The 12,993-nt window shown below is 36.5% G+C and overlaps 1 protein-coding gene across 1 annotated transcript in view; it reads right to left on the minus strand.

The window, feature by feature from the left end:
• The window catches only part of LOC111514742 (uncharacterized), a 49,466-nt gene that overhangs the window by 5,796 nt on the left and 30,677 nt on the right, over window positions 1-12,993 (minus strand). Inside the window, exon 4 of the mRNA XM_023170991.2 lies at window positions 12,079-12,326. Within this exon, the coding sequence (XP_023026759.2) occupies window positions 12,079-12,326 (248 nt within the window). The remainder of the gene's footprint in view (window positions 1-12,078; window positions 12,327-12,993) is intronic.

Raw genomic sequence — 12,993 nt, forward strand, 5'->3', positions numbered from 1 at the left:
TTAACAAATTAATGGATTTTATTAACTTTATCGCAGGATCGTATGAAGTATATATATCAAAAGGGTTCCACGAAGTTTAGAATTTATAGGCCAATCATTTATTCCTTGGGATATTTATGCCAACGGAGATTGGGAAAAAATTTGTTAGTCAACAATTGAATAACTTTTTGAAAAATGGTGATAAAACCTCTTTTCTACGGGACTCGATTCATTCAAGTTGAGAAGATACTAGATTTTTTCAAATTTTTAAAATGACATTTCATGTTATAAAAAATTATTTCTTCTGATAAACTCTCTTTAGCGTCAGCGCGCACATGCCGTAACAGCCGCGCGGAACCCTATTTTCAACGTCAAATTAAAATTATAAATAATGGAGACAGAGTTTCGGGAATCGTGGCTTTTTCATTGGAAATTTTCTCTTCTTCAACGAACTTTTTTCAAAATTGCTCAAATATTAATATTTTTTGAGTTATTAACGAAAACTAAATACCGTTTTTTTAACTTATTTTGTTAATAAAAATTGCCATTTTTTACCTGCACCAAAATCCTTCAAAAACATTTTTCTTGAGGTGATTCCGAATCGAATGAGCTTTCACTCATATTTTTAGAAACTTTATCTATATTTTTCATGTTTTTGAACTTGTTGATTAGAATAATAGAGTACCTCTTCATTTAATAAAAAATACTTTCTTGATCCCCTATGTCATATATTTAATCAATGTTTTGAAAATGATATGATTCCAAATATTTCAAAGAAGCCATCACAACGCCTATTTTCAAATCCGGAAACAAAAAAACTTGTAACAAACTATAGACCTATATCGGAAATTGATAACTTTGCGAAACATTTTGAAAAATGCATAAAAATAGACTTGTAAATTTTCTGGAAAAATATAAGATTTTATCACCTTGCCAATATGGATTCAGAGAAAATATGACCACAGAAAACGCCGTTTTTCCTTAGCGAATAAAATACTGAATAAAGCTGACGAAGAGAAAAAATGTCTAGCGGTGTTCTCAGATTTGGCCAAAGCTTTCGACACTGTCAATCATGATATTTTAATACAGAGGTTAGGGAATGTGGGAGTGAGAGGTAAGTCTATAGAACTATTAGCTGATTATTTACAAGGCTGAATCCAAAAGGTCCAAATTAACGACACTTATTGCCAGACACATCCAGTCGCCATGGGTGTTCCTCAGGGCACTGTCATTAGTCCAGTTCTATTCTTAATATATATTACAACTTTAAAGACATTGATGGTGATATTGTTTCATTTGCCGATGATACGGCATTGATTTTCCACGGTAACACATGGGACTCTACTTATGCATAAGAACAAAACGGATTGAACATTATAATCTCTTGGATGAATTTTAATCTCCTGAGTGTAAACATCGACAAAACAGAATTACTAACCTTCTCATCAACAGTAAGAGACCAATCACTAGAGGGAAACATTTTCATACATACTCCCAATTGCCAAACTCCTATAATTTGTTCTTGTTCACGTATTAAAAAAATGGATACAATAAAATATCTGCGTGTGACAAAGCTGTACGCTGAAACAAACCTGTACATTTTCTCGTGAAAATACTTAGAAAACTTATTTTTAAATTCTACCAACTCAGAAATATACTAAATAAACATTCATTACTGATGACATGCGATGCATTAGCTGAATCAGTTATAAGGTACTGTATTATGGTTTGAGGTGGGTTGAATAAAAACACTTACATAATCTTCAAGTGATTCAAAACACATTGCTTAAAATAGTATTGAAGAAAGATAGAAGATATCCATCTGATAGCTTATATAAGGAGGCTAGTTTATTCAATATCAGAAAATTATACACCTATCACTGTGTACTATGGACGTTGAATTCGCCTCTTACACATCTGACACACATACACGACACCCAAGCCATACCCCAGAGAACAATTAGTGTTCCTTTTTGTAAAAATGTATATACACGAAGGTTTGTTACTTACATTGTTCCGAAACTTGTCAAACACACTTACATAATCTTCAAGTGATACAAAACACATTGCTTAAAATAGTATTGAAGAAAGATAGATGACATCCAACTGATAGCTTATATAAGGAGGCTAGTTTATTCAATATCACAAAATTATACACCTATCACTGTGTATTATGGACGTTGAACTCGCCTCTCACACATCTGACACACATACACGACACCCGAGCCAGATCCGAGAGAACAATTAGTGTGTATATACACAAAGGTTTGTTACTTACTTCGTACCAAACCCATTGAACTAAGAAATATAAAAAATAATAATGATCGCAAGAAAACAATTAGATGCTTCATTGATCACAACTTTGATCTCTTAGAAGAGATATTTGATTCAACTAACTGAATCATGCCTGAAACTTTTTTTATCTCATATAGATGGTCCGGTCTAATCCTTCTGCGGGTTGATCATTGCTTTCTGTTCTATTTTTTTTTTTATTATAACATGTATCTGAATTGGATAAATTGATTGAATGATTGATTGGTCCTAAATCATTCTAAATAGCTTTCATTCAAAAATCCAGTTGACCATGGAGAAAACCTCCAAATCCCATTCGATAATGTTTCAGTAATCAAAGATGGTAATCAACTAGACCATCAACACCCTAGTGAACAGAGCTTTGAGAATATGTGAAGAAAGGTATTTTGATGACAAAATAAAACACCGACAAGCTGTGACACAATTGAATGGTTACGACAGAAAAGACATATTCCACGCTACGCGTCCAAGGGAGAAGAAGATCAACTCTCAGGCAATGTCTATGTGCCATACATAGAAGGTGTCACCAACTAAATCGGGATATTTCTAAAGAAGGAGGCAATTAACACCTTTTTCAAACCAACGAAGAAAATTACGGAGTATCTGAGATCACCCAAATCGCGTGGAAAGTACGTGCGAACCCGCCATTATAGAAAGTGCGCAAAAAATCAGTTACTATAAATGAAACTGCAGAAATGAGGGTTTCAGTATCAGTTGACAAGTCAAAAAAAGTACTTCGAATACACCACTGAAAGTGTCTGCCGCAGGTGCAATGCAAAACGTTTGGAGATTATAACCAAAGAAGGCCACGGCAAAATCTGGAAACCAACCAAAACAAACTAGTTATTGTTCGAAATATTTGACTCGCATATAGTTTTATCAAATAACTCCTCATCAAGTTCTCAGCAATTATGTTATTCAATTGTTTTTCCATACCATTCGACTCTAGTCACAAATCGTGATTCAATATTACCATTTCTTGATATTTTAAAAATCTTCATTGACTCATGTGATGGAATTGGCCGATACTTTACATCATTTCTATTGTTAGAATCCACAATTATACTCAATTGATAACTGGCCTATTCTTGATACTCATAGGTCATTTGAGTGCTTTCTACACTCCCCGCTCTCTTCTGAGATTTACAGTTCAGTGCTCTAATGCAAGGAAGGAATAGCATCATTTGTGAGAGCTTATTTTCCTTGTGGGGCTCTTGTTGTCTCCTAGTCAAGGTCTATTTCACCCTTTTCGAAGAAAATCTTTCCTGATTTGGCAACTTCTGAGTTGTTGAGATTCCCCTTCCTGTTACATAGCCTAAGTGCATGATCAATCAGGGTCTTGACAATTGCTCTCTTAGTTGAATGCTGGTTCAATCTGTAATGTAATCATCAACATATCTCAGCTCGGGGAATCTGGTGGTTTTCTTTGAACAACGTTGCAAAACATAATGCTTCTCATCTGATATTTGTGTTCCACAAACGTGAGAGCTGTAGGTTTTTTGCGACTTTTTCCCACATTTCCATTTAGAATTCAACGTAGTGTTTCAGTTGCGATTGGTGAGTATTCGAATTTTTAGATAACTTTTCTTGAAACATCAATCGAATGTTCCCGGTCCTATAAGAATCATTGGTAGATTTGTTATATTAATCATTGACAATAAGCCCCAGACCCAATGTAGACGGGAATACAATTCAACGCGCGATTTAAGCGTTGAGATGAAAGTTGTTGAAAAATATCATCTCTTATGAGCCAACGCAGACGAGCGTAACTAACACTCGCATTTACTCATTTGCTTCGGGTCCAAGGCAACATCAACTTTGTCTTGACGCATAATTTGTAGCGCGTTGAATTGTACTCTCAATTGTCTCGGGTTATCTTTTCTTGTTAAGTTTTGGCTTCTTCATAATTTCCCAGATATTTCCAAACTCACAAAAATGAAATCTTCAAATCTAATCATCGTTTGATTTGTTCACAATGAATCATATTTTTTTGAATTCCTGATTTTTTGAATGATAGATTATCTATAAGAATAGGAAATACTGAATTCGTCGATACTTTACTTTACATCGTTTCTACTGTTAGAATCCACAATCAGACTCAAGTGATAACTGGCCTATTCTTGATACCCATAGGTCACTTGAGCGCTTTCTAGCTTCTCTCTCTTCTCTCAGATTTGAAGTTAACTGCCCTCTAGATCGTTTTCTCTCTTGTTGAAGTTGTTCAGTTCAGAAGAACTTTTCTCGCACATTTTCTGTTGCAACCACCGATTGGTTCGAAGTTGATCATTGATTTGTAATCATACACACAATTTATACCATATGATTTTTCGAATCTACAGTTCGATATCCATTGATTGTTACGAAGATATAAAAACCATACGATTTCCGATTGTTACGATTTCCCATCTAGTTTCTATGACATCTGTTTCTATCTTTTGACGCTGTTTCTATTGAGTCCTGTAGAATTGCAATGAGCACATATTGATTCCAAATGAATTATTAAGGGAAATATTCATTGAATGACAATTATGTCAACAATAATTTGTTCTGGTCTGCCAAACATCATTTCTAGATATCAAAACTCTTGGTTTCCTCGACTGATCATCATTTGGTTGAAGTCAACTCTGGCTTTCTCGCTGAGACACCGTGGTAACTTTATCATTCATTTTTTAGAGATGATTTTCAGGACTAGTACACGAATGTGGGCCAATTTTCTGGTTTTCCATCAAATGTTAGGAATGTCTTGAAATCAACAGATCATCACTTCTCCTAAAGCAACATATGAGTTGTCAATATTTGATTGAACTCGATCTTCACATCTGTAGCTTGCGATAGAAAAACATGACATTTTTCTCCTCATTGGATGTTATGACATTCACCAAATTGGTCACAAAGCAATTTCTGCTGATTTTGATTGATTTTGAAGCTACTGAATTCCATCCAGAAAAGAGCTATCCGCCTGATTGCAGACGCGAACATCACTTGCAACCTTGCAACACTTGTCTGAAACATTGAAGAAAGGTTGGAATTTGTCTCTCTTCTATAGATGCTTTCACGGGAAGAAGTGAAAGTATCTATAGAAGTGACTTGGCACATTTGATTCCACCAAGTGCGGTACATATCAGAAATACGCGACGGACTATGGCTGTTCATCGTTTTGAGGTTCAACTCAGTTCAGCTCAAACTTCACTGTTCAGGAAGTCTTCCATTTGGAGAACTACGTTTATGTGGAATAAACTTTCTGAAAACGTTTTTCCTGATGGATTCAATCTCTAGCGATTCAAATCCAATGTTAATCTCTACTCCCGCACAGGCAACGATCTTAGAGCGCCTTGAAGATTTTCCTGTAGTCCTTGAAAAAACACTGTTCTCTTATCCAATTTTGTATGATTGCGTGTGTTCGCTCTACGATCGCTGACTATGACCATGTTTCTTAATTTTCTATAATTTTGACTTCTCCTTTCTTCTCAATGTGTTTCAACTACTTCAGGTATTCACTATTCTCCTTTTTATTTTCGAATATCTCATTTTTCATTTCTAATTTTTGTTTTTGAAATATCGCCGCTGTCAATAGAATTTTCGATTTGATGGTGATGCAGTACGAACAATTTCAGCGGTCTGATGGGACATGTTATCTTCGTCAACTACTAGAACACCATTGTTTCTCAAAATTACGTTTAAATTACCAAATTCTTCTAGCTATTCAAAACCTGGATCAAATCAATGAGTACCAGCATTGTTACTTCAATACCTTCCTGGATTCTTATTGGAAAACTGTTGATCTACTATTCGAAATCTATTCGACAGTTCAACATAAAAATTCGTATCAGAAGCATATATTGTTCTCCATATGAAAAATATCCAAGATACCTACAAAATGTAAAAACTTATAATAAAAATTGAGTGTCACTAATCATGACCATTTTATCAATGAAAATTGGGTTGAAATCTACCAATCTACTAAGAGAGGAATTTTTGAGAACCTACTTAATAGTGGGGTTATGTCGACAAGGTACTGAGCCTTATTAGCATTCAATAGAATGGTTACTGCAAAAAGCTGGTGAAACAGATCTTGGATGAGAGACAAGAGCCGCAGAAAGAAGATAAGTCATCACAACCGATGCTTTTCCTCCTATTAAAGGACTTTTGAAGTGTATGAGAATCTAAGTAAAACAGAAGAACCTACTTCAGATCTGAAAAAACAGTCAAGTATTCTATTTACCATTTTTCCATTGAGAGCGGCAAGTTCTGTGTTGGTGAAACCAAGGGGTCGTTGAAATTTTGTATTAGTAATCACAAAAAATCAACAGCCAGCTAGGAGAAGTCAGCAAATCGGACAATACTAAGCAAGTTTGGAATTTTTGTTTAAAGGTGATTGACAATGTTTCGTGATGAATTTCACTAGTTCGGACTTCCATTGTCTACTATATAAAATGATTTGAAATCCCTGAAACGAGTAAAAAAGAATAATTAAAAAAGAATAGTTGAAAATAACAATTATATTAAGCAACAATAAACCTGAAATGAAATTTCACTAGTTCGGACTTCCATTGTCTACTATATAAAATGATTTGAAATCCCTGAAACAAGTAAAAAGGGAATAATTAAAAAAGAATAGCTGAAGATAATAATTATATTAAGCAAACAATAAACCTGAAATGAAATGATAGTGAAATAACCTACAAGTAAAAAATATAATAATTGAATAAATAAAAATTAAAGGAATGAAAAAAGAAAATAATAAAATAAAATAGTGTAGAGATTCCAAGTCACGCTAGTTCACGACGTTTCGATTGTTGGTATCTACAATCGTCTTCGGGTGATGACTGGACTGATTCCTCCGAGAGATGACTTATTTATAGGTCGTTGAAATACTTTCACTTTCTCTGCTTTCCATTTTCCGCTTCACTGATTCCGTGAGAGATGACCGTTTTGGCGCTTGTATGGTCTACCCAAAATCCACAAGAAGGACGTCCCGCTTAGACCGATCATCAGCTCCAGAGATTCGGCTACTCAAAACTTGTCTAGATTTTTACGTCCCTTAATACAACCATTACAAGGAAAAACATCGTCTTTTGTGAAGAATTCAAGGCATTTTGTCGAACAACTAGGGTCAATTGAGGTTACACAGGAAGATCAACTAATTAGTTTCGACGTGGAAAGCCTTTACACCAACGTTCCCGTCGAAGAAGCACTCCAAATCATACAGAGAAAGCTATCCGAAGACGGGAACCTGAAAGAGAGAACGAATCTACCTATAGAAGTAATTATGGAATTACTAGGATGCTGTGTACGAAACTGTTATTTCCAACTAAAGGAAGAATTCTTTACACAAGATGAGGGACTGCCAATGGGATCGCCACTTTCACCAGTCATAGCCAACATATATATGGAGTGGTTTGAAACTCTGGCCATTGAAGAAGCCCACAAGAAACCTCGAGTCTGGTTGAGATATGTTGACGACACCTTCATAATATGGAACCATGGGAATACTGAACTAGATGCCTTCCTGAAACACATCAACAGCGTGAGACCTACCATCACTTTCACAATGGAGAAGGAAATCCACAACGAATTACCGTTCTTAGACGTTTTGGTGAAGAGGACCGACACTAAGTGGGAAACATCTGTATACCGAAAACCCACTCATACGGGACAGTATCTGAACCACGAATCCAACCACCATCAATCGACAAAAAGAGGAATCATCAAAACTCTATTAGACCGTGCTTTTGGGCTTTGTAATACAAAGGAAGGTCTCGAGAAGGAACTAGATATCATCAAAAATGATCTTCAGCGAAATGGATACTCCAAAGCGATGGTAGAGAAGACTTTGGCTAAAAGACAGCAGAAGCCTCGCAAGGAAGAGAAGCCGTCACAACCAGTGCTTGCACTTCCGTACATCAGAGGATTATCGGAGAGGATAAGAAGAATTGGTTCCAAGTACAACATCAGAACCTGTTTCAGATCCGGTAACACTATCCGTAGCAGCCTCACGAAAACAAGGCCCCCAAACGCGGACTGCGATTCCAAGAATTGCATTTACCGGATAACCTGTGAGTGCGGAAAATCCTATATTGGTGAAACTAAGAGGCCATTGAATGTTCGCATTGCCGAGCACAAGAAGCACACACAGCGAGGAGAAACCAGCAAATCAGGAATAGCAGACCATGTTTGGACCCATCAACACAACATCGAGTGGTCCCAAGCTGAGATCTTGCACAGAGAGGAACATTGGTTCAGGAGAAAATTTAAGGAAGCCGCATACATGTTGTCCAACAACGTATTCAGCCAGGCCAGCGTAGAAATACGAAACATATGGAAACCCATCATTAAACGAAAAATGGCCAACTCCCGCCAAAACGGTCATCTCTCACGGAATCAGTGAAGCGGAAAATGGAAAGCAGAGAAAGTGAAAGTATTTCAACGACCTATAAATAAGTCATCTCTCGGAGGAATCAGTCCAGTCATCACCCGAAGACGATTGTAGATACCAACAATCGAAACGTCGTGAACTAGCGTGACTTGGAATCTCTACACTATTTTATTTTATTATTTTCTTTTTTCATTCCTTTAATTTTTATTTATTCAATTATTATATTTTTTACTTGTAGGTTATTTCACTATCATTTCATTTCAGGTTTATTGTTTGCTTAATATAATTATTATCTTCAGCTATTCTTTTTTAATTATTCCCTTTTTACTTGTTTCAGGGATTTCAAATCATTTTATATAGTAGACAATGGAAGTCCGAACTAGTGAAATTCATCACGAAACATTGTCAATCACCTTCAAACAAACGCTGAAATGAAATGATAGTGAAGTAACCTACAAGTAAAAATATAATAATTGAATAAATGAAAATTAAAGGAATGCAAAAAGAAAATAATAAAAAATAAAAAAGTGTAGAGATTCCAAGTCACGTTAGTTCACGACGTTTCGATTGTTGGTATCTACAATCGTCTTCGGGTGATGACTGGACTGATTCCTCCGAGAGATGACTATTTTATAGGTCGTTGAAATACTTTCACTTTCTCTACTTTCTATTTTCCGCTTCACTGATTCCGTGAGAGATGACCGATTTGGCGGGAGTTGGTCATTTTCCGTTTGATGATGGGTTTCCATATGTTTCGTATATCTACGCTGGCCTGGCTGAATACGTTGTTGGACAACATGTATGCGGCTTCCTTAAATTTTCTCCTGAACCAATGTTCCTGTCTGTGCAAGATCTCAGCTTGGGACCACTCGATGTTGTGTTGATGGGTCCAAACATGGTCTGCTATTCCTGATTTGCTGGTTTCTCCTCGCTGTGTGTGCTTCTTGTGCTCGGCAATGCGAACATTCAATGGCCTCTTAGTTTCACCAATATAGGATTTTCCGCACTCACAGGGTATCCGGTAAATGCAATTCTTGGAATCGCAGTCCGCGTTTGGGGGCCTGGTTTTTGTGAGGCTGCTACGGATAGTGTTACCGGATCTGAAACAGGTTCTAATGTTGTACTTGGAACCAATTCTTCTTATCCTCTCCGATAATCCTCTGATGTAGGGAAGTGCAAGCACTGGTTGTGACGGCTTCTCTTCCTTGCGAGGCTCCTGCTGTCTTTTAGCCAAAGTCTTTTCTACCATCGCTTTGGAGTATCCATTCCCCTGAAGATCGTTTTTGATGATGTCTAGTTCCTTCTCGAGACCTTCCTTTGTATTACAGAGCCCAAAAGCACGGTCTAATAGAGTCTTGATGATTCCTCTTTTTGTCGATTGATGGTGGTTGGATTCGTGGTTCAGATACTGTCCCGTATGAGTGGGTTTTCGGTATACAGATGTTTCCCACTTAGTGTCGGTCCTCCTCACCAAAACGTCTAAGAATGGCAATTCATTGTGGATTTCCTTCTCCATTGTGAAAGTGATGGAAGGTCTCACGCTGTTGATGTGTTTCAGAAAGGCGTCTAGTTCAGTATTCCCATGGTTCCATATTATGAAGGTGTCGTCAACATATCTCAACCAGACTCGAGGTTTCTTGTGGGCATCTTCAATGGCCAGAGTTTCAAACCATTCCATATATATGTTGGCTATGACTGGTGAAAGTGGCGATCCCATTGGTAGTCCCTCATCTTGTGTAAAGAATTCGTCCTTCAGTTGGAAATTACAACATTAGAACCTGTTTCAGATCCGGTAACACTATCCGTAGCAGCCTCACGAAAACCAGGCCCCCAAACGCGGACTGCGATTCCAAGAATTGCATTTACCGGATACCCTGTGAGTGCGGAAAATCCTATATTGGTGAAACTAAGAGGCCATTGAATGTTCGCATTGCCGAGCACAAGAAGCACACACAGCGAGGAGAAACCAGCAAATCAGGAATAGCAGACCATGTTTGGACCCATCAACACAACATCGAGTGGTCCCAAGCTGAGATCTTGCACAGACAGGAACATTGGTTCAGGAGAAAATTTAAGGAAGCCGCATACATGTTGTCCAACAACGTATTCAGCCAGGCCAGCGTAGATATACGAAACATATGGAAACCCATCATCAAACGGAAAATGACCAACTCCCGCCAAATCGGTCATCTCTCACGGAATCAGTGAAGCGGAAAATAGAAAGTAGAGAAAGTGAAAGTATTTCAACGACCTATGAAATAGTCATCTCTCGGAGGAATCAGTCCAGTCATCACCCGAAGACGATTGTAGATACCAACAATCGAAACGTCGTGAACTAACGTGACTTGGAATCTCTACACTTTTTTATTTTTTATTATTTTCTTTTTGCATTCCTTTAATTTTTATTTATTCAATTATTATATTTTTACTTGTAGGTTACTTCACTATCATTTCATTTCAGGTTTATTGTTGCTTAATATAATTGTTATTTTCAACTATTCTTTTTTAATTATTCTTTTTTACTTGTTTCAGGGATTTCAAATCATTTTATATAGTAGACAATGGAAGTCCGAACTAGTGAAATTCAAGTTTGGAATTATCAGTATAACATCAAGTGGTTTGAAACTGAAATCATCCACATGGAGGAACACTGATTTGAAAGAAAATTTTAAAAATCTGTGCACATATATGCACAACGACACACCTCTAATCGAGCGAAAACACGATCTAAAGAGCACTGAACTCAAAAATATAAAGAAAAATTGGAGAGGAGAAAGGCATTTGAATCACCTATAAATAATCTCAGAATGACAGAATTGAGCCAGTTCTCACATGAAGACGATTTCAAACACTAACAATTGAAAAGTTGTGAAAGTAGCTTGGTTTGAACTTTTTTAATTTTTTTTGCATTTGCATCATATATTTTGATGTAAAGTGAAACTGGAACCTCTGGCGTAGAATAAGTCCAAAACAAGCATTTTTTCCAATTACCAGGAATGCAATACTCTTCTCGACACGCGCATTGCTAATCAAGTTGTGTCGTCTTCGGGTAATGAAGAAATCATTGAGGAAACTCAAGAGTGTTTTCAACTCCTGAAGACGGTTGGTGAAACGTGCGTCGAGTATATTTCTATTGATTGAGGAAAGTGCTTGTTTTGGATCTTTCATTATCTCATTTTTATTTTCATTGTTCCCATATTACTGAGATTCCACTTATTGTTCAATCCATTTGTCAAGTCATATAATTTAAGAATTATTTTCTTTTCAAATTAGCATTCTTATATTTTTGAATGTATACTCACTTATTTTTGATCTTTTCTTATTTTTGAAGATTTTTGTGTAGTGTAGAATAAAACCTCATTCAAACAAATATTTATGAAATACCTTATAATTACGAGAACTGTATGTACCTGGAAACGTGTTTCCAATATTCTCAAACGATCCTATTCCACTCCACTGTTCTCCAAATTGCGGTACTTTAACGACTACTGGATAGGGCACCTTCACTTGAACGCCAGTGGGTATTTCAACTGGGTAGGGTTTTGGTATTGGTACCTTGATTTCAACAGGTTCTTTAACGAAAACGGGTTTCTCGACTTCAATTTTTACTTTTTTGGTTTTGTAGACTGGATAAGGCTTGGGGATCTCTATAGGTACCCTGAAAGTTGAATATTGTTAAAGAGTATGTTTATGGAAAAATTCTGAATATTTATATTTCTCAAAAGAAAAAAAGTGTATCTCTGTATGATCCCCTACCCTTTCTCCAAGTGATCCCCAATGACAGACATGTTGAGCGGAGTATGATCTATTTAGCGGAGATCTTAATGTCGATATGTTAAAACCCGATCGCTGTGTCCATCACAAACTTTGCTATAAACTCATGAAAAAACTGCAATTTCAGAGTGAATTGCAATATTTTTTTGGTTTTCAGTATATCTTATCATCCAATCAATTTTTGAATAGTGAAATCTCGTAACTGCTAAAATTACTTCGTATATCTGACTAAATAACAATAAAACATTAGTGACCAACATACTCGTACAAACACACTGCAGTCCCTACACTTTTCGTCATCTCGTCTTTATGACTCCTAACATTAGTTGACTGGACGAGAACAATTAACAGCTAATTGCACGTTCTGTTTTTTGAACATTCGATCCAATTCATTATTTATGATTAACTACCATTCTAAGATATCTTGATGTCTATATAGAGGAAATACTGTTATTGGTAGATATTGCTATCTACAACCTTTGTCTACAAAAAAGTGTCGGGAGTAGACTTTCTTGTTCGTTACGTTTCTTCGACGTCACGGATATAGCTGA

Source organism: Leptinotarsa decemlineata, unplaced genomic scaffold (assembly GCF_025532065.1).
Source record: "Leptinotarsa decemlineata unplaced genomic scaffold, Ldec_3_MD MMD2_tig00002159_RagTag_RagTag, whole genome shotgun sequence".
In the NCBI taxonomy this organism is placed as follows: domain Eukaryota; kingdom Metazoa; phylum Arthropoda; class Insecta; order Coleoptera; family Chrysomelidae; genus Leptinotarsa; species Leptinotarsa decemlineata.